Below are 22661 nucleotides of genomic sequence, written 5' to 3'. Positions count from 1 at the left end.
TTGTCTTCCATTTTCTTTAAAACTGACTCCACAGGAGGACCAAACAAAACTTCAGACTGTAAAGGGGCATCCAGAATTCTAGACTTAACATGCTCAGACAAATTCTGATCCTTAAGCCAGGCGTGCCTACGAATAACTGAACCAGTGGCAGCCACCCTGGAAGAAGCCTGTAAAGCATCAAAACCACATTGCAAAGAGTGCTTACCCACCTGTTCAGAAACATGCACTAAATCCTGCAATTCTTTACACTCTATGCCCTCTGCCAAAGCATCTACTTTAGACCTTAGCTGAGAAAGGAGGAAATTCTGATACTTCAACATATGAAACTGGCAGTTCAAAGCTCTCATTGCTAAAGTAGAAGAGGTATACACCTTCTTACCCCATCTATCCAAAGCTCTAGCTTCCTTATCCAGAGGAACCGGATTCTTAACAACAGAGGCTCTAACACCCTTAGGCCCCTGACTAATAGTTTCTGGGTCCGCCCTGGGACTCTTATACAGATATTTATGAGCCTCAGGCACCCTGTAATACCTGTCCGGTTTAACTGGGGCAGGAGGCACAGAATCTGGATTAAGGGAAGCTTCCGAAAAAACATCCGAAACAACATCCAAAACCGGAGGTATAGCTAAGGGTCTATGCTGTGGTAAAAACAAGAACTCCCTAAGTCTCTTCCGTGAATCAGAGTAATCCTGTCCCTCCCACTGAAAATGCCCCCTCATGGAATGCAGAGTTTCTGAAAATGAAAAATCCTCTGGAGGAGAAGCAGAAGGAGTGGAATCCTCAGCATCAGAATCAGAGTAAGGAGGGAAATCTTGAATGTCTTCAGCAGAAGACTCTGAATCATCTGAGGCCTGCCCCAAACTTTCCAACTCTGGCTCCATCCTGGGCCTTTTATCAGGAGGGGGAATAGAACCTCTAATTAAAGCAATCAAATCCTCTGCCATTTTAAGCATGTGCTTTTTAGGCACAACCCCTGAAGAACCAGAACTGACACCAGAGGAAGGCAAGACACCTGCCCTTAGAAGGAGCCTTAGAAACAGTAGCAGAAGGCCTAACCACCTTAGGCATAGAAGGGAGAATAGTAACCTGAGAGGCCCCTTCAGCCTGACCTGCCTCCTGAGAGGCCACATCCTGTAAAATCAAAGTTTCCCCCTGGGACTCAACAGAAACTTCAGCCGGATCCACCTGTTCAGCTGTAGCGTCTAAAGGTCCGGCGTCCGAAACGGACGAATCATCCTGCCTAGGCTTTAAAGATTTGTCTTTGCGCTTCTTAGTAGAAGCGGGCGTCGGAACATCTGACGGCATATTATAATTACACCTCTTGCCAAAGACTAACCTAGCGCAATCTAACCTTCGTTTTATAGTGCGCTTATTAAACCTAGCACAAAATCGACACCGACTACGCCGTGCTCGTCCCAAACAAGGAATACAAAGCGAGTGGTAATCCCTATGCAGTATCTGTTTCCCACAAGAAATACAATTATTCACTTTTTCTGACATCCGGTAAGTAACTGAGGCAAGAAAAACAAAAATATTCTAACGGGTACTTAGCCCAACTTGGTATCGGTCTGAAACTCCGAAAACGAAAAATTTCAGAACGCCGAACGGCACTTGCAACGCTGCTTCTGCATCGGACCATGCGGCAAAAAAGACTGAGGATATGACGTCGGTCATGCGCCTTTATACCCTGACGCTCTGATGTCAGAACTAAGCGCCCATGACCGACGTCAGCCTAATACTTTGGTATTCGGGCCGACCGAGGACAGCGGACTAACCATAAGTAAGGACTGCAGCAATGTGAGATGAAGAACATCCGACAACTAGCTACGTCGTGGTCAGGGCCTAAGCAAGGAATACAGTAAGAATGAAAATCCTTATGAGGTATTTGCTTCTCACATGAAATACAATTAACTTTTTCTGACATCGGAGTGGAGCAAGAAAAAAGTTTCCCCAACGGGGTACTTAGCTTTGAGTGGAGAAGAAAATCTTCGGATTGAAGTTTATCAGAAAAAATCATCAGGAGTCAGCCGACCGGCACTTGCGATACTGCTATCACCGCACGGCAAGAAAGACTGGAGAAGATGGAGTCGGCTGTCAGCTTTGTACTCCTGGCGCTCTGACGTCAAGGAGCATGGCTGAACAGCCAACGCCGGACCCAGACTTTGGGATTCTGGCCGACGGAGGGCTGACTGCCGGCAGGGAAGAACACTACAGTCATGACGGCAACAGTGAAACACGATGAACATCATAAAGGACCCAATATATTATGCATCAGTCTACAATATTAAGAGCAGGACAATGCCGGATATGATTAAATATTATTGGGAATATTTAATGCAAGATAAATTCTTGGCAACTATTTTAGCTACGATACCATTTTTTTCATACAGCAGAGGTAAAAACATAAAAGACATGGTGGTTCATGGCACTTTATTATGCCAAAGATGGAAATTGGAAGACCTTTATTAGGACAGGGAACGTTTAGATGTAATAAATGTAGTATATGTACACATATTATTAAAATACACTTCATAGTATAATTGATGTTAAATTTGTACCTGGGGAAATGTTTTCCTGTGAAAGTAAAGGAGTAATATATGCTTTAAGTTGCCCTTGTCATTTATATGATATAGGGGAGACTAAAAGAAAATTCTGTATTAGACTTATGTAGCATTTAAGAGATGTAAAAAATCAAAAAGAAGGTAAAATAATATCCTCACATTTGAAAGCTTACCATAACAGTGATGGTAATTTGTTGCATGGCACTATTTTGGAACAAATTCAACATATGGAAGGTAATAAGAATGTATTAAAACAGAAGACTTTAGTTCCTACGGGATTGAATAATGAGTTACAATGGAAATGTTTGCTTTAAATGTATTGCTGTTTTAACTGATTAAATTACATTCAATTAATTAATTAAGCAAAGTTCGATATAAAAAAAGTGTGTTTTTTGTAACTGCTTTATTCCTTGAAGGTGGTTACACCAAGGCGCTAGAATAAAGTTACTGTTTTACTACATGGTTATTTTGTGTTACTTGAAGAACAGAATTGCAGTTACATTTGGATCATGGTTGTAGAACATTGTGGAATAAGGAGGAGTTTGGTCATGGTGTTGTATGAACCACCTTGCCTTCATCCACAGCTCTGGTGACCGACTCCAAGAAGTCAATCAAGTTGAGTAGGCATGATCAACCTTTACAAAACTAAACTGTGTGGGATCCAGAGTTTGGAGATTCCCTATTTCCTTGTTTATTAGGTCTATGATGATGCGTTCCATAGCTTTGCATATCAGACACGTCAGGCTAATGGGGCAATAGTTCCCAGGGTCTGTAGTCACTCCTCCTTTGTGCAGAGGGATGACTGCAGCAGTGCACCATTCGGTAGAGACAAAGCCTGAGGCAAGGCTGTGATTGAAAAGGGCACACAAGTGAGGTGCCAGTTCACTCTGTAGTTCATGTAGAACACAGCCAGGGATATTGTCACGTCCCATAGAAGCTATATTCTTGGCCTTGAACAGTGCTGTTTTAACCTGTATAGCAGTAATACTTGGTGCCTGGCAGCCTACTGGTATTGTGATTGGTCCTTTGGGGGGGGGGGGGGTAAAGTTGGCACTGAATCTGTCGGCCAGTATATTGACAATTTCTGTTGGCTCGGTATAGGAGGTACAATTGTGCAGTAGCTCAGAGCAAATCTGGGTATTGCTGTGGAGATTCTTTACATAACTGTATATGACCTTGTGGTTTTCTTTACTGTCTGCTGCAGTTCTGTTTTCACAGCTAGCTTTAGAGGATTTGATGACACGTATGTGCACAGTGTAGGGAAACAATGCTTTAAGCAGCTACAGATGTACTATACAGCTTCATTTACTTACGGCACCTGAAGACATCCAGTTATTTTATACATAACTGACACTTATTTTATATTCTAATTGGTATATGAAGCCAGCCAAGTCTGAAGCCACATGAACCACTGCATGATGTCACTACAACATCTGACTGCTTAGGCAACAACAATGTGGTGAAGGAGTGCTGAAACTAAGTCTTAGGGCAACTTGACACACTGTCGACTTAAATGCTCACACATGAAGCCTTTATATGTGCTGCAGTGTGTAATTCAGCATTTATTTACTACTATTTGCTCATTGGGTTTAAGTGTTCTGATTTAATTGACCCTTTTCAACCACAACATAAACTCCAACAAACGAAAATACATTAGAATCTTACTTATCAAAAATAACATGTACAAAATGCGTAAATGGTAACACTTTGTACATAATGTAACATCCAATGCAGACATGATACAAATAAGAAAATCCAGTCAAGAGTGTATCAGCAGAGGTACAAAGGAAAAAAATAAAAGTCAAGGTATGCATAAAATAAACTGCAATCATGCACATACATTTATTTACATATTTAGTTAATGATATTTGATTACTGCTAAAGTCCAAGTGGGTAGGAGTCCATTTTCAACAGAGGCCTGGGAAGAAAAGTTCCAAAGTATTATAAAACATTTTGAGATCAATAATTTTACAATCTTTAAAAATAATACAAAAACAACTACAGTTTAAATAATTGTACCAAATTATCTGAAAACCTTGGTTAAGAATAGACACAAGTTATATGACAATGACTTAATATTTAGAGAGACATTTTAGCCAGTTTATGCAGAAATTAAATGTAACTTAGTAAAATACAAAAAAGAACTGTGATATGAAGCGAGAGAAAAGTAGGCTTACTGTATATTTAGAGAGAAAGCCAGAGGAAAGAAACTGATAAACGTAAGGAAGTGGGTGAAGACAGGAAAGTAAGGAGGAACAAGGTTTTAATAAGCACTTGTTCACATTAGGGGATATAGCTTATTTTGGTGTTGAAGAATAGTATGGAGGGTACTGACTTAATGAATACAGGTAAGGAGTTCCACACCTTGCTAAAATGATACGAGTAGAGAGGCAATGCCCAGCAGATCTGATAGGCTTGTGGACAGACAGCAGTTGGTCACTGGATCATAAAGACCAATTGGGAACATAGTTGTCTACAATGTTACTTAGTGTTGGACAAGAAGATGGATGCTGGATAATTTTATTGGTGGAAAGAAGCTGTGTACATGTTGGTTGAGGAGGTAGTTCTAACCAATTTAGCCTTTTTAGCGCTATACAGTGGTGGGTTATGAAAAGGGTATTTGGATTTTTGTGATGCCTGAAAGTTAAAGGATGGGAGTGCCATAAAAAAAAGTGTACGGAGGAGAGAAGTAGTGGCAAGTGTAGTTTTAGTTGTGTTGATGAGAGTTTTTGGCTCTATACATATCCAATATACACGTACAAAATTCCACATTAGGAGACTGAGAAAACTTTCTTAAAACTATTTTAATAGCTATTCTACCCTATGGGGTGGCAAGTTACCTAACCATTGTTTTGGTAAGATTCTTTTTATGGCATCTCTTAAGTGATTAATGGGGTCTATGTTTTTGACATCATTAGGCAGGTGGTTCAGACAGCAGGTCCCAAACTAGAGGAGACTGAAGCTTTTAATAGTTTCTAGTTTTTTGATAACAGTAGACAGGTGGTTCCAGATAGCACGCCCCAAAGCACAGAAGGCTCTCTCACCTACAGCAGTTTTAAGTGGAGGGAGTACTGGACAGAAACTGTTGTCCTGTGTACATCTGAGTTCAACAGGGTTGTCATGTAAAGGTAGTTTTGCTTTTAGAGGGAGACTGTGACCATGCTTTAGAAATTTATAAGTTACAGCATTTAGAAGAAAAGTGTCCTAGGAGGCACTGAAAGCCATTATAGGTAAGGAGCATATTTTACTTAACCGCCTTTTCTTTTACTTTGACAGAGTATATGACACCTCTATCCTGGGTGGCTCAATGGAACAAACTTTGAGAAAAGCTGTAGAAGTAGCTAAGTCCCTAGTTGATGTTGCTTTAGGTTTGAGCACAGCTTTTTTTCCTGAGCAGATAAAATTTCAGAGATGACCGAAGAAAGAGGAAGGCAAAAGTTGATCAGATTTTCTAAATTTTTTGTTCTGTCCAAATAATATCTAAGTTGACGGTGGATCAAGATAATGTAGCGAAAATACACAGGATCAATGATTGATTCAAAAATTGTGTTCTTTGAAGACCTTAGGCAAAGGTTGTTGTTGTTAGTTCTCAATACTCTGCCTTTGTGAAAGTTTTCCAAGAAAGATATTTCAGGGAACAAGAAGCAGCTGGCTCGAGGGGGAAGAATCAAGATGTGTCAGCACTAAATTTAGATCCCACTGAGGAGGAGGAGATTTGATTGGTTTTTTTAGGAAAAATTCCTTCAAGAAGGCCCTGCAGAGCCTAATGGGATATAATATTATGATCTATCCCATCGGAAATAGCAATTGGAAATAGCAACTCCAATTGAACTCTGACTGAGAGGAGCCTGCATGAAAAAAATCTCGCTAAGAAAGAGGAGCCTGAACAGGGGCACTCTTCCGCTTATATTGTGCTTGAGAGACCACTGCGAGGCATGAGATAGCACCATTCTGGCCTGTACTTTCTTGTTGGAATGCTGTCTTGAGTGAGGGGGAATGCGGGCTGGGGGGTGATGATAATCTTCCCAAACTGCCTCCAAGGAGGACAGCCCGGCAAAACATCTCAGGGATGCTGAAAGGCTTGTCAGAGAGGCTCTCTGTTTCTGGTTTTTCCTCCCCCTGTGAGGCGTTTGTGTTGTTTGTTACCCCTCTGCCTTTGGGTGACCGACACGAACGTCCGAATCAAGGACCTTGGATTCTTCTGATACACATTTCCCACCTTTCCTTTTAGATAAGGTGTAGGAGGGGAGAAGGGAAGCAAAAAACAGCAGAAAGCCAGAAAGAGTGCCGTCTGTTCGCACGGTTTCTTTTTGCTGGTCAAACCACAAGCAAACAACAAAAGGGAGAATTTGTGAAGGAATTTGTGAAGGGATCAAAAAAATCACACAAGAAAATCAGGCGATCTAAGAGCTTGGCACACCTGCAAACGCCTCTAGTATACTGACTCATCCTCAGAGGATTTGTTGGTGGCCAGTTTCCTGTTTTTAAGGAGTTCTAGGATGTCTGAGAAGGAGATCCTCAGAGGGGAGGATCTAGGGATCCTTGACTCATCAAAGTCAGTCAGTCAAGTGACAGACTTGGGGAGTCTACATGTTTCCTTCTACAAGTCCTTCCTCCTAGAGAGGAAATCCCCGGAGAGGGGAAATCTCGAAGAGGGGGAATTGAGGGAAACCTGAGGCGGAGGATCTGATCTCTGGGTCCTGTAGCAAGGCAGAGATGTCAACAGAGATGAGGAGGGAGGGAGGAGACTGGGGAATGACTGAAGGATAAATGCTCCCCTCCAGGCAGGTCCGGAGAAACCGGTTCAAGAGCTAGGAACTCCAGGGACCACGAAAGGAAAGGGCCGAGGGATGATGGGCAGGCTCACCAGCCCAAAGGCTCCAAGGGAAGAAGCGGGATTCGACGAAAAGTTCGACCCCTCACCATGCCGGGAGACCCTCGGAGGAAGCCACCGGAAGCTCTCCCCCAGAGGGTCTGATAGAGGAGAGAGTAGAAGAAAAAGAGGGTATCCGTCCTCGTAGTAAGTAACCCCAACCATCCAGACTCCAACTCAAGCTCTGTGGGTTCTGAAGCTCTGGAGGAACAGGGGTGTGGGAGGGACAGAACGTGTTGAGTTGAGACGGACTATGTAACATTTGGGCCAGTACCGGTTTGACTAAAAAATTAAAAAGAAGAGGGATTTTTTGTCAGGAAATCTAAATAAATTAACTTATAAAACAATAAAAGGTTTTTTTAACACAACTTAACATCTATCATATACTTCACATGCATTCTTACATTATAGTGCTGTTTTTCAGGCTACCACGTCTTCACGAATGCGGATTGACTCATACATCACTTAGCTTTTCTCTTAAAAAAATATGTATTTTATCATATTAAAAACTGATGACAGTGGCAAAAAGACAAGTTTTCATAGTAGAATTAGTGAAAGCACATCTCTCGATGGATGTTCTAATTCTATAGTAGAGGTCCATTGTTTTGTGCTCCTACCACAGACATGTTCCTGAAATACTGAAAATGCATTAAAAGAATCCAGATGAAATGCACTGCAAGAACTAGTTTTCTCCATTCTCTGGTGAAACGTCCAAGTTCAGTGGCTCAAGGTCATACTTACTTCCTACTGACAGGATCAATACAGACAACATTTGGCAGGCAAACTACAAAAAAAAAATCTCTGAAAATTACAAAGAAAATAAACAACTGATTTCCTTATGCTCAATAGTCTATGCAGACAGAATTGTAAAAGATACAATCTCCTCTTCCCTTTCTAAAGATGCTGTGACGTGAATATACTGGCCAAGTTAAAACTGAGAGCAAAACTTTGGGAAGAATATTTTCTGGTGGTGAACCTTGCCCCTCTGGATTGTGAGGTAAGCCTCTCTGCACAGAACAGTAAGAGTTTTGAAAATCCGCTTTGCAGATATAATGACCAGCACACCTTCTCACAGTCCACATAAACACAATTTATCATATACTGAGGTTCTAAATTTTAACTTATCCAAATCAAACTTGTCCAAAATGCAACAAGGCTATTAAACCCCCTCTGAAACACTCTGAGTCTGTAAATCTTACCACCTCGCATAGAACTAGGGGTCCCAATATCTCAAATGTGGAACCCATAAGGCAGGCATATACCCAACCAAACAATTCAGTCATCAGTGACCATTGTAAGACATACTCATGCATCACTCCCAGGCTAAGTAGAAGAGGGTAACAGTCAGTTGCTTGTCTGATACCACTATTCATAAGAACATACATGCACAAGCCCTTGAACAGCAAGTACCAGTACGAGACTGTCATAATACATGTAGTGTGGCTGCAAATGACTATAGATGTATTGCCCTGGATTAAATGAAGAGCCTAGCACTGAGCAGCATCTTACTTTCCTCAAGGACGATGCCTCAATGTGAGCAAAAAATAATCAACTTCAACTGACTTCGCTTTTAGTGTCATTCGAAGGGGGTACAATATATCAGATTTGAAGGTCTAGATGGTTTTAGAAGCAGTCCAAGTCTTGTAGTCATAGGTGTCCAAGCCAGACACAGAGAGGTTCTGAATAAATAAGCCATTAGCTCATGTCAAACTTACCATCAGCAAAGTTCCTTACCATAGTCTAGCTAGCTACAGAATGCCCTCTATGATCCAAGAATGCCATAGCGCCTACTTATATGAACTGGAGTCACCCAGCATTACTTCTGAATTCTTCAGCGATACCACCAAGCAAACAGTAATTTCTTCATATACTGGCAAATGTAATGTAGTTTCCCTGCATTATTGACTTCTAGCTGTGGTACACATTCTGTGAATGTCTGAATGTCCAAGCAGTGTTTTTTTTTTTTTTGGGGGGGGGGGGCTTATTTCCCAATGCATGACATTGGTGAAGTGTATCCTCCAAGTGGTCTGTGATGTATGTTCTGTGACAGGCTGGCATCCTAACAAGGAACAGCTCTTGCCTTATTGCTTGCATGATGGCTCCCCATGACCCATAAATAGATAAAGTTGGTATCCCTAAATGGATAAAGTTGGTATTGTGAATAAACAACCTTAACAAAATGACATTGCGTTTTCACACTGTGCAGTCCATTATTTAGCCACGGTTAGATCTAGATAAAGAAAGGCAATAATTTTATACCATTTTTTTTTTTTTTTTTGCTACTGTACAAAATCTGTGCTACCTGTTAATTGACACTTCTGTTGGGGATCTAGGACTACTAATTGCAGTATGGGCAATTACCTGTTCTGTCAAAGCCAGTAATCAAAACTGCGTGATTGGCTTCACTGCTGGAACAATGATGTTGTATGATGCCTCCCTGGTAGTCCTGCCAGCTGACTGCATCTACTATTACGGCAAGGGGGCCGGAATCCATGAGTTTTTGAGCCATTTCTTCCTCCTGTGCACTGCAAAAAGAAAAATTGCTGTATTAAAGATGTGAATGATAAGTTCTTGCTGAAACCAATACATACATTCAGTTAGATCGTGTGCCTTAATATGGTAGGGATAACTAGTTTGCTTAAAGACATTTTAACACTACAACAAACCACCAATAAATTAATTACAAATGTGTTGTAGGACTAAAAATGCTTTATCGTGGAAATCTATCTGTATTCTGCTTATATAACTAATCAAGGTGTCAGACAGGTATTGCTTTAAGGACTATAAAAACATAGTAATATAGGCTTCAAGTTGTGTGCTTAACAAGATGAGCTAGACAGGTTCAGGGAAGTTAATAGGCTTGCAGTCCAGGAGACCATTAACTAGCCCGGACAAATTCCCAATTGCCCCAAAGTACTGTCTGATTAAAAGACTTGTTCAAAGTTACACAGCAAGCAAATGAAACCGAGGAAATCAAACCCTGTACTACAGTAAGTAGTCTTAACAACGCATGCCTTAACCTTTTACCTAAGAAGAGGGTTTCAGCATGCAACTTATCCCAAAATTCTTACACCCTCATTAAGCAGTTAAGGGATGAGCAAATACGGGTGATGAAACCAGACAAAGGGGGTGGTGTTGTTTTAATGTATAAAAATGAATACGAACAAGCTATTTACAACATGCTTCAGGATACAGAACAGTACAGCACTCTTTCATTGAATGAATTAAATATTGCATATGCTAGGATCAAAAACACCCTATATGATATGTTATTACAAGGTGTATTTAATGAAAAACTACACAACTACTTAATAGTTAACAAGCCTCTTACACCAGTAATTTTTGGGATACCCAAGGTACATAAGGGGTTAAAACCACTTAAATTTAGACCAATTGTTGCCGGTGCAGGCAGCATCACAGAACCCCTAGGCAAATTTGTTGACTCAACACTTAAAAAGGTTATTAGTTCGATGCAACACATTTGTAAAGACTCATGGGAATTCCTGAAAAACATCAGAGAGAGTTATTTCTCTAAAGTGAACTATTTAGTCACAATAGATGTAATAGAATTATTTCCCAGCATTCCGCATCATACTGGTATACAATGGTTCAATGAAATTTTAACTGAATTCTCGAATTTTAGTAATAACATTATTAATTTATTATCAGTTTTTATGGACATTATTTTAAATAACAATTTTATTTATTTTAACGGGGAATTTTTTAAGCAAAACAAAGGGGTCGCCATGGGCTCACCATGTGCCTCAGCATATGCAAACATTGTCCTCTGTCATTGGGAAAATGAGTTTATATTTGCATCACATTGGAAAAATAACATCTTGCACTACCAAAGATATTTGGATGATATATGTATTTTATGGGAAGGTACTAAAACAAGTTTGGATGCTTTTTTGGTTTACATAAATGAGACTACTGATTTTCTAAAATTCACATTTAATATTAATGAAAATCAGATGAATTATCTTGATGTGCTACTGTGTAAAAACATGGAATCACAAATATTTGAGTCTTCAATTTATAGAAAACCAACCTTCTCCAACACATATCTCCATTTTAGTAGTGCCCATCCTTTCTCACAGAAAAAAGGCATTGTGAAAGGCCAATTTATCAGGGCCTCTAGAATGTGTAACACTGATAAGAGTTTTTCTGAGGAAGTTCAAAGGTTGACAAAACTATTTCTTGAGAGAGGTTACCCTTTGATTCTAATAGAAGAAATGTATCAACAAGTTTTGTCAAAAAGAACTGACATATACAGTCCATTGTTGGGCATAGGTACAGAGCCTACTTCAACATTAAATACTATGTCTGAAGTTAGGTTGAACCCCCCTTTTTCCCACACCACTTTTAGTTGTACTTTTAATAATGACACTAGTAAAATAAAAAACATGGTTAGCAAATTTTGGCCCATTTTAACTTCAAATGAAGATACTAAGAAATGGATACCAGAAAGGCCAACATTTGTAGATGCAAGAAATATTAATTTAAAAGACATGTTTGAGAAACAACTTCCACCACAAATGATTAACAGAGGTGGTAAGGTTGGAACTTACAAATGTAATAGTTGCAAACAATGTTCTTCTATTATGGAAACCAATGTTTATTATATCAAATCAAGGAAATTTACCTTAAAATCAACATGTTATTGTAATTGTGGCTCAAAAGGTGTTATTTATTTAGGTATCTGCCAAGAATGTGATAGTTTCTATGTGGGCAAATCCGAAAGAACACTACGTAAAAGAATTTACGAACATCTTTATGATATTCGGAAAATGAAAGAAACGAATGCATTTGTTAAACATCTTGCCAACTGCCCCAAGATGGTACCAAAATTTTTGGTTATTGAACAGGTCCCTCCCAACCCCAGAGGGGGAGACTGGGAAACTTCCATAGAGTTTAAAGAACTGAATTGGCAGTTAAAATTAAATGCAGCTAAAGCCCCTGGACTCAATGAAGCCATTAGTATCACTAGTCTTCTTAAACTAAGGAGGGCAAAACTGTGACTATGATAAGCTTTTAAGTATTTTATGCATATAAATATAGTAGATTTTAATATAGAACTGTTAATAGTAATAATTTTTTGGTATATCAAATTCATGATTAGATAAAGATATGTTCGTTGGATAGGAGTTAAACATTTGTTTATTTAACATTTAATTTTTAAACAAATTGCTACTTTACGTCAACACAACCACATACATTCTAGGCTTATTTGTTTTTTGCCCCCTTTCTTGGCATGAAACTTTGGTTTCTGATTAAATACGAGCCAAATACATCTTGTTTTTAACATGTACAGTAACGGATATTTTCTAAGATATTTTTAACATTTTTACACACTTCTGATATATTTACAATTTAATATTTATATTTATATATTTAAATATTTATATTTATATTTATATTTAAATAGAGTTTTAAATTAATATTATATTTATATATTTATATATTTACATATTTAATATCATTTCATATATTTATTTTAACAGATGTCCATAAAATAACATAAAATTTTAAGATACAATAACAAGCAATTAATTGTATTTATAATGTTTACATTTGATTTATTTTATAATTTTATACTTAATATGTTTCAAACTTAATATAATTATTTCTATGAGTGTTTCAAATAATAACATAAATAAAGTAACGTACTGTCAGCATACATCGCAATTCTAAGTAAGTTTCAGTTTACATTATTTTTATAATATTTTCTATGAAGTTGTCCAAGTCTAGTAAAATAAAATAAAAATTATCGTAATACACATATTTATAGGACAAAAAGCAAACGGTTGTATTTTTTTAACATCCATGGGGAATGTAAATAATTCAATGCACACTGTTAACTATGTTGTAGATACCTAAAGGCTTTTTATTAACAATGCTTATTTTTTACTTGGTTTTAGACGATTGAGGCAATAGAGCAATGTTTTTGAACAAGTATTTCATTTTTATTCACATTTTATCGCGCTTTAGGAGTGATAATACGCTCACTGTAAGCTTTGATTTAAATTACGGTAAAATGATGTCACTAAAAGCAACTGCAGTAGCAAGCAAAGTTTTGTTCAAATTGTGTGTAATTAACTTTGCATTCACTTTAATTGGATAATTGACTTTAAAAAGCTAGTATATAAGCACAGCAGATTTTGTAGGTGGTTCATCTTGAAAAAGCCTGTCACAGCAACAGGTGAAAGCGCTTGATTTTACTTGATGTTGCAAGTTGGATTTTTTATCTTTTCTTGGATCAACTGTTCGTGCATTTTTAACCATTGGTAAAGTAATAAAGGATTTTTTATCTACGATTTGAGGAATATTTGTTCCAGTCAAAGGAGAGTTTATTGGGCTTCACTGCTTGTACACGCATCTTTCTTAACGCATGCCTTAATCCTATGTATCAACTGCCAGATTTAAAATACAGCCAAATGGGATTTGAACCCATTACCCTCTACAATAACAGATTAGCAAACACTTCATTAACAAGGCAAGCCATAAGAAAATAAATGAAAAGTACAGCTGTATACACTTACCATAAATGTAGATGTTAGAGTGTATTCACTGTTGCAGTCATTACATTTGGGTAATCTGCTGGCAGGTTGCCCTCAGTCAGCCTGAATAACAAAGTCTTGGGTCCTGCGTCGGTTGTTGTCTCCTCTTCCATGACGTCAGGTCATCAGGGTTATAAAACATTCAGCCAACGCCATTTTAATCAGTTTTTCTTGCCCCAGATGTCAGGTGCCCTTCGAATGGGGAGCAAAATTATATGTATAAACAGTAAATATATAAATGCACCTTAGAACCAAAAATTTACCTTCAACGAAAAGCAAATACACCACAAAGGCTTTTGAGTATAGTGAAGGAAAGAAAAGGTATAGACAAGGGGGCTGGCAGGTGGGTAACCCGGACTGCAACAGTGAATACATTTATGGTAAGTGTACACAACTGTACTATGTTCTTTGTGTTTCACTGTTGCAGTCATTACATTTGGGTAGAATCCCAAAGCTATGTATGGGAGGATGGAACTAAACAGCATTAGAAGAAGCTATAAGGCCCTGCAGGACTGCAGTGGCAAAGCCTGCCCTGGATTTAGAGAAGAGAGGTAAATGATAATGCTTTGTGAATGTATAAACTGAGCTCCAAGTAGCAGCTTCTAGAATGTCTCTGGTAGGGACCCCTTTCAGAAAAGCTGCTGAATTAGAGGCAGGCCTAGTGGAATGGGATCTGATCCCCTTGGGCACAGATTTACCATGGTGCAAGCAGCAGAAACGAATGCAATGGCTTATCCATTTAGAAATAGTCTGCTTTGATACAGCCTTCCCCTCTGATCCTGCAGCAGATGTTACCAGTAGTTGCTCAGACTTTCTTAGAGATTTTGTCCTGTTTAAGTAGAATCTTAGTTGTCTGTGTACATCCAATGAATGCAGAATCCGCTCCCCCTTGTTCTGCGGATTTGGAAAAAAGTTGGCAGGTGAATTGTCTGGTTAAGAGCCACACTGGATACCACCTTAGGCATAAAAGAAGGATTGGTCCTGAGGGCCACCCTGTCCGGGTAAAAAATAATGAAAGGCTCCACTGCCATGAGAGCCTGTAGTTCTGAAAACCTTCTAGCTGAAGTGATTGCCAAAAGAAAAGTTGTCTTCCAAGAAAGAAATTTTATATCCGCAGTAGCTGCTGGTTCAAAAGGAAGCAGGGTGAGTTTTTCCAGCACAAAATTGAGGTCCCATGTAGGAGATGGTTCTCTCCTGGGAGGCTTTAAATTTTTGGCCCCTCTGAGATACTGTTTTAGCAGTGGATGAGAAAAGAGGGGAGGATCTGTGTTGTAATGAGCCGAGATGGCAGAGGCATGGATTTTTATTGAAGAAAAAGATAGGCCCTTGTCAAGCATCTCAGTTAAGTATTGTAAAATCTGAGGAATATTAAGTTTTGCTGTGCCTATTCCTTGTGCTTGGTTCCAAGCACAGAATCTCTTTCCATTTATCAGCATAAGATTTTCTAGTGCTAGGTCTTCTGGCTTCCAAAATGACATCCATCACAGGTTTACTGAGAGATGTGGTTTGAATAATTAGTTGATTAGCCATGCAAGATTCAGAGTTTGGAGCAGAGTGTGCAGAATTTGATAGTTCTGCTGAGGCAACAGATGAGGTGTTTGAGGCAAGTACCACGGAGGAAGGTGTGACATATTTCTTAGAAGCAGGTACCAGTGTTGGCAAGGCCAGTCCGGTGCAATTAGAATCATTTTTGTTTTTTCCTGTCTGACTTTTAGTAAGACCTTGGAGAGTACAGGCAGAGGGGGAAAGGCATAGACTGAAAGGTTTTTCCAGCTGAAGGATAGATCATCCACTTTCCATGCTTTTTTGTGATGAGTTCTTGTGCAGAATTTGTCCAACTGATAGTTTTGGGGAGAGGCAAATAGATCTATGTCGGGAGAGGCAAATAGATCTGTCTGGGCTTCCCCATTTCTGTGTTAACATGCTGAAGATTTGTGGATCCAGTTTCCATTCGTGTGGGTCTATAAGATTTCTGCTTAGGTCGTCTGCCAGAGTATTTTGCTTTCCTGGCAGGAATTGAGCTTGAAGATGTATTTGGAAAGTCAAGGCTGTGTTCCACAAGGCCATGGCTAGTCTGCAAAGGGGGTAGGAATGGGTACCCCCCTGCTTGTATATGTACCACCTAACTGTGGTGTTGTCTGTCTATCAGTAGTTGTCCTGGATGAAGCAAGTCCTTGAAGGCTGTCAGATCATTCTGACTGGCTAGCATTTCTTTCTGGTTGATATGTAGATGCATTTGGTTTGGGCTCCATTTGCCCTGAATGCAGCTCCCTGCCAGGTGGGCCCCCCAAGCATAGTCTGATGCGTCTGTAGTTAGGGTGTGGGTGGCAGGGGGTAGAGTGAATGACAGTCCCTTGTTTTGGTGACATGTCTCTGCCCACCAAAAAAACTCCTGTTGTAGGCAGGGAATGAGAGGAATCATTGTTTCCAGGCTCTGACAATGTTGACTCCATAAGCTTTTTAGGTACCAATGAAATTTCCTCTTATGCAGTTTCGCATATAGAATTAGTAGAATGCAGGATGACATGAACCCCAAAGCCTGCAGAATTTGTCTTGCAGATAACTGGGTTTTTGTTGCCATTTGTTTGAAGTATATTGTCAATTGCATTTGTTTGTCTGGCGTGAGGTAAGCCATCTGGGCAGTTGTATTCAAGCTTGCACCCAGGAATGTAATTATTTGAGAGGGTACCAGTTGTGGTTTCTTTTCGTTTATGTTGTACCCTAGGCATGCTAGAAGCCTTTTTACAAATTCCAGATGCTGAAGAGTGTCCTTATCCTCTGCCTGAATGAGACAATCATCCAGATAAGGACAAATTTGAATGTTACTTTGTCTGCAGAATGCAATTACTGGTGCCAGGCACTTTGTAAAGACCCTGGGCGCAGTAGATAAGCCAAAGGGCAGTGCAGAGAATTGGTAATGCAAACATCCTGCTTTGAAGCGGAGGCATCTGCTGCAAGATTCCCTTATATGCAGGTATGCCTCTTTTAAGTCTAGAGTTACCAACCAGGCATTCTTGCCTAGCATAGGCAATAGCTGTTGTAAAGTCAGCATTTTGAATTCTGGAATGTCCAGGAACGTGTTCAGAATTGATAAGTCCAGTATTGGACACCATGATTTGCCTTTTCGGAGTACCAAGAAAAGTCTTGAAAAAAATCCTTGTCCTTTTTCCTTTTCTGGTACTGGTTGAATAGCCCCCATATCCATGAGGGATATGACTTGTTTCTGGGCCTCTGCCCACTGGTTTTGTGGCGGATCTGGCCATCCATTTGGAACTGGAAAGTATGGAAATGAAATATGTACCCCTGGGATACTATGTTTAATACCCACTTGTCCTAGGTAATTAACCGTCAATTTTGAGCATGAAGTGCTAGTTTTCCCCCTAAGGGGGCTGCCAAAAGATAAATGCTTGGAGATGGTAGAGGAAAGTCATTGAGACTGCTTACTGTAGGGTTGTGCTTTGTTACCCCCAGATTTGGAGGTGGAGGCACCCCATTGCTTTGACCTATAAGATCCCTGTGATTGATATCTGGAGCCTTTTGAGCACCTGGGTTTGCCCTCAGTGGCTCTGTTGGACACAGGAAAGGGCCAATTCTTAGTAGGCCAGTGCCTACTGAACCTTGGTGGCTGCACTTGCAAGAAATCTTTTACAGTTTTGCATAGATTTAGCTTTGTCTTCCATTTTCTTTAAAACCTCTTCTGCCTTATTACCAAACAGACTATCATGCTGTAAAGGGGCATCCAGCAATTTAGCTTTAACATGATCAGGCAGATTTTACTCCTTGAGCCAGGCATGCCATCTTATTACAGATCCAGTTACGGTGGCCCTGCAAGAGGCCTCCAAGGAATCAAAACCACATTGCAAAGTATGCTTTCCAACTTGTTCTGCTGAATGCAATAAATCCTGTAACTCTATTTTCCACACAATCAGAAATCAACATAATTTTCTGTTTCAGTAAGCCCATAACATGCTGTTGATATTTAAGCATATGAAACTGGCAGTTTAAAGCCCTGATTGCCAAGGTTGCAGACGTATAAACCTTTTTACCCCATCTATCCAGCGCCCTGGAATCTCTATCAGAAGGGGTAGGATTTTTGGCTGTAGAAGCCTTAACACCCTTGGGACCCTGAGAAACAATCTCAGGATCAGAAACAAGATTAAAAGAAATTTGTGGGAGTTAGGAACCTTGTAATATCTGTCTGGCTTACTAGGAGCCAGAGGCAGGGAATCAGGAGCCATGCTTGATTCCGAGAACACATAATCAACAATGTCTAATACAGGAGGTATTGCCAAAGGCCTATGCTGAGGAAGAAGGAAATCCCTAATCCTCTCTTTTGATTCAGAGAAGTCCCGACTCTCCCAGTGAAAATGTTCCCTTAAAGTATGCAAAGTCTCTCCAAAAGAGTAATCCTCAGGAGGAGATGCAGATTGGATGGATTCCTCTGCACCAGAATCCTCATAAGGTGGAATAGAAAATTCCTGATCAGAAGAGGAATCAGAAGAAATGGAAACCTGATCTGAAGATTCATAATCAGTGCCTTGCCCTGGCCTCTTAGCAGGGGGGGGTTGGAACCCTTGATCAAGGTAATTAAATCCTCAGCCATTTTGATCATTTGTTTTTTAGGCATAGGGGCCTGAGCATGTGGCTCATGCATCATTTTTTTAGACATAGAAGTCCTTTTTGACCTCGTTTTTGTTGATGGCGTCTGTTTAATATAAAAATGTTGAGGCCTGAAAACCCCCTCAGAAGCCGGTGCCTGCTCAGCGGCTCTGGACCCATCCAAAGGAGAGACATCCGCGGGTTTAATACTTTGTGAATCTCATGGCATGCTGGACTCCGAATGGGTCTCGGTAGAGGCCTGCGACTCAAAAGTAGTAGGTATCAGGGGCTGCGAAAGCGCCTCACTGAGTACTGGCGAACCGGCGACTGGCTTAGGAGAAACTTCGTTGTCAGTTTTGGACCTCGACGGTCTGTCTCTGTCTTTTTCCTTGCGTTTTTTGGGAACACCGGTAGTCGGGTTGCTAACCGATGACATTTCAGGGTAATTAAATCTTGAACCAAAATATTTAGAAGTAAAAATATACTGACTCTTAAATAGCGCATTGGTTAAATTTAGCACAAAACAGACAGCAAGGCACACTGTGATCAGGGCCTAGGCAAGGAATACAGTTGTATCTTTCGGCTTTTCCCGGTTAGGAGTTGCCACAGCGGAACTCCGGTCCGCTAATGACTGGCAGTGGATTTTTACGTGCCGAGTTGCCAGCCCTGACGCACAACCTTCAACGAAGGTACGCCCATCCACGCATGTCTCCACACAGAAGACACTCTAGCTGAGAATCGAACAGGACAACATCTTACTGTGAGGCGACAACGCTACCGCAGCACCACCACCGCAGTAGGCAAGGAATACAGTACAAATGAAAATCCTTATGAGGTATTTGCTTCCCACAAGTTCTGCAATTATTAACTTTTACTGACATCGGTAAGGAGCAAGAAAAAGTTTCACCAACGGGGTACTTAGCTTTAGTTTGAAGACTTCGGTTCTGAAACTCGAAAACGAAAATTTCAGGAGTCGGCCGACCAGCACTTGCGAACGGATTAAAATGGCATCGGCTGCATGTTTTATACCCCTGATGACCTGATGTCATGGAAGAGGAGACAGCAACCGGCACAGGACCCAATACTTTGTTATTCTGGCCGACTGAGGGCAACCTGCCAGCAGATTACCCAAATGTAATGACTGCAACAGTGAAACACGAAGAACATCAGTATCCCTAGCAGTACTGTAAAACCACATATCTCCTGACAAACACAAAGGAACTTGTCCAAAAGTCAACAGAAATGAGTGATTAGAGTGAAATCAACTAAAAGCCCTTTATGAATACACACTGGCTGAAGAGCTCAGATAAGGCTGGAAGAAGCACTTGAATAACTACAAATTACAACCATGCCAGAATGATTACAATATCAAGAGATACTGAAATAAGAGAAGCACTGCCACATGAATTAGAATTCTGACATGAGGGGGGACATCATTTGATTGGTCAAAGCGTTCTGTAGCATCAAGCATGACATACGTATGAATATGGAGACTGCCAGTCTCAAGCCTTAACCTTTAGGGAGGCAAAGCTCTAGAACAGAGTGTCTCCTGATCTACTTCCTGCAACCACGAAAAGACTAAGTCAAGAGTACAATACCAACTAAATAGCCCTGGTGATGGTAAAAGGGCTGAAGTCTTAAAAAAGCCAAAAATATCTAAGGAACAAAGACCTAACAAAAGCCACAAGTAGTACATATTTGAAACATAATACAGGTGTAAATATCCACAACAGCTAAGGATGCTAAACATCAGATATATATATATATATATATATCTATCTATCTATCTATAAAAAAATTCAACAAAGTTAGTTCCAGAAACAAGTGTAAAAATAAATCAGCAGTTTCATAAGTGAAGAAAGTACAGTTTTGTACCTACCATAAATGTAGATGTTCGAGGATCCACATTGCTGCAGTCCTGGGTCTTGCCCCAGATGTCAGAAGAAAAAGACAAGGCCAATACCAAAAACTCCAAACATACCACACCCAAAAATATGTACAATATATATAAAAAGTACAGAATATAAACCTCACTGCCACCACCCCCCCTAACAGAGGGAAGAGGGAGGTTGGAGGGCACTGCAGCAATGTGGATCCCATCACATATCCTAATATTAGGTACAAACAACTATGTTCTTCTGTCTCACATCCTTAACTATTCCAATTTAAGAAAGTCCAGAAAAAGAGGCTGGCAAAAAAGCAGAAAAGGAGAAAAGCAAATGATATGAAAAAGTAGCAAGTAAATAGCAGTGGCAAAAGAGGCCCTAGACTTAGAGTAGAGGTAGAGTAGAGTAGAGAGGAAATGCATATGCACTAGAGAAAGTATGCACAAAAGTTCGCTTAGTTGCCACCCCCTGAAAAGAAATGTTGCCAGCTAGAAATGCTGTTGGAGTGGCATCCTCTCCCTCCTGGCTGGAAACCTGCCATGATGGAAAAACAAAATGCAATGCCTAACCCAATCCACCTAGAAATAGTTTGTTTTGACACAGGCTTGCCCTTTTGAAACAAAAGAAAAAGAAACAAACAACTGCTGAGACTTCCTAAAAACCTTAGTCCTGCTTTAAAAAATGTTAATTGCCTGTGTACAAAATCCGAAAACAATGGTGGATCACAATCATAGTGAGCTGAAATTGCTGCAGCATGAATCTTAATGGAAGAGAAAAAGAACCTCCAATATAACTCAGTAAGATAAGAGGAAGAGCCACACTCAAAATTAGGCTCAGAAATCTCAGTGTTTGCTTTGCAAAAAAAAATAAATCTTCCATTTTCTTCATTACACCTTTTACTTGTACTGTACTTTCTGCATTGGCTAACATTTTAAAACTTGTTGAGGAAGTTGAGACCTGCTGTTGTTTCAAACAGAATATGCCAGGCTGTTAGAGATGAAGAGAGTGAGCTTGACATTGAGCAGGTGAGACCCCTCCTCTGAGACAACAGGTGTGGAAAAGGTAAAGGAGGCCCATGGAGGCTTCCTTTACTCCTCCAACTGAAAGAAAGAGCATCCACTTTCCAAGCTGTGGATGAAAACCTCTTTGTGCAAAACTTTTTTGGTGGTTTAAGCTTCCTTGAGATCTAAAGTTACCATCCAGTGATCTTGCCCAGCAGAGGTAAAAGCAAAGCTGTTGTCAACATTTTGAACTTGGGAATGTCATATAAGTGTTGAGGATAGATAAATCCAAAATTGGTCTCCACGTGTTCCCCTTCTTTCGAACTAGGAACGAAAAAAGAATAAAATCCTAGGCCCCTTTCTGGCACAGGGAACTGGCTGAATGGCTATTTGAATGAAACAGAAATTTGTTTGTGAGCCTCCTCTTTTGAATGTGTAGGGAAGGTCTGCAAGTAGGCAAGGGCAAGGAAAGGTATGGAAATAAAACCTGAAAACCTCTAAGATGGGATCTGTCCATCTGTCTTCCAATTAAATCCCAAAAAAACAAAATATTCCCCAACGGTACTTTAGCCAACTTTGATTGGTCTGAAACTCTGACTTTCAGAAACTTTCAGAGCACCCAACCTGCACTAAAACCGCTTCTGCATCTGCATCGGACCACGGCAAAAAAGATGGATATGGCGTGGGTCATCGCGCATTAGTACCCTGACGTACTGGCGTCAGTCTATCTTGACGCGACCTGAGCAATACTAGCCGCGGATAATTCGGACTTGGACTGGCTTGAGCCGGAAGGAATAAGGTGCAATGACTGCAGCAAATTGGGAGGGAAGGCGTGTGAAGTCTATCCTGCAGCAATATTAGTCAAATGTACATTGCTCTGAGTATAGTCACACAAATCTACTACGTGTTTTGGTCAACAAACCACACTGCTTGCCAAGGGTGGTCTGCACCTTTTCCCCTCTAGGCTTTCAAATATTAGCTAAAGCAAACTATCCTCTACCATACCATAGTGCCTTTTTAGACAATGCCAAACTAACATGCCTTCAAACATAGAAAAAAACAAAGGGAATCTAAAGGTATTACTGGTTAATGTCAGTGTCATAAACAGGAAACTCCACTCCTTCCAAGCTCTCCTCACTCTGGAGAAGAGAGACATCCATGCAGTTACTGAGACATGGTTT

At 40.2% G+C, this 22661-nt stretch overlaps 1 protein-coding gene across 3 annotated transcripts in view; it reads right to left on the bottom strand.

Annotated features, from left to right (window-relative positions):
- The window catches only part of CTSO (cathepsin O), a 466290-nt gene that overhangs the window by 125179 nt on the left and 318450 nt on the right, over positions 1–22661 (bottom strand). For all 3 annotated transcript variants that reach the window (XM_044062445.1, XM_044062444.1, XM_044062446.1), the window contains one exon: positions 9796–9959. In XM_044062445.1, the coding sequence (XP_043918380.1) occupies positions 9796–9959 (164 nt within the window). The remainder of the gene's footprint in view (positions 1–9795; positions 9960–22661) is intronic.

Source organism: Protopterus annectens, chromosome 2.part1 (genome assembly GCF_019279795.1).
Source record: "Protopterus annectens isolate FY-2018-M chromosome 2.part1, PAN1.0, whole genome shotgun sequence".
NCBI lineage: Eukaryota > Metazoa > Chordata > Ceratodontiformes > Protopteridae > Protopterus > Protopterus annectens.
This window is presented reverse-complemented; position numbering and strand designations above follow the sequence as displayed.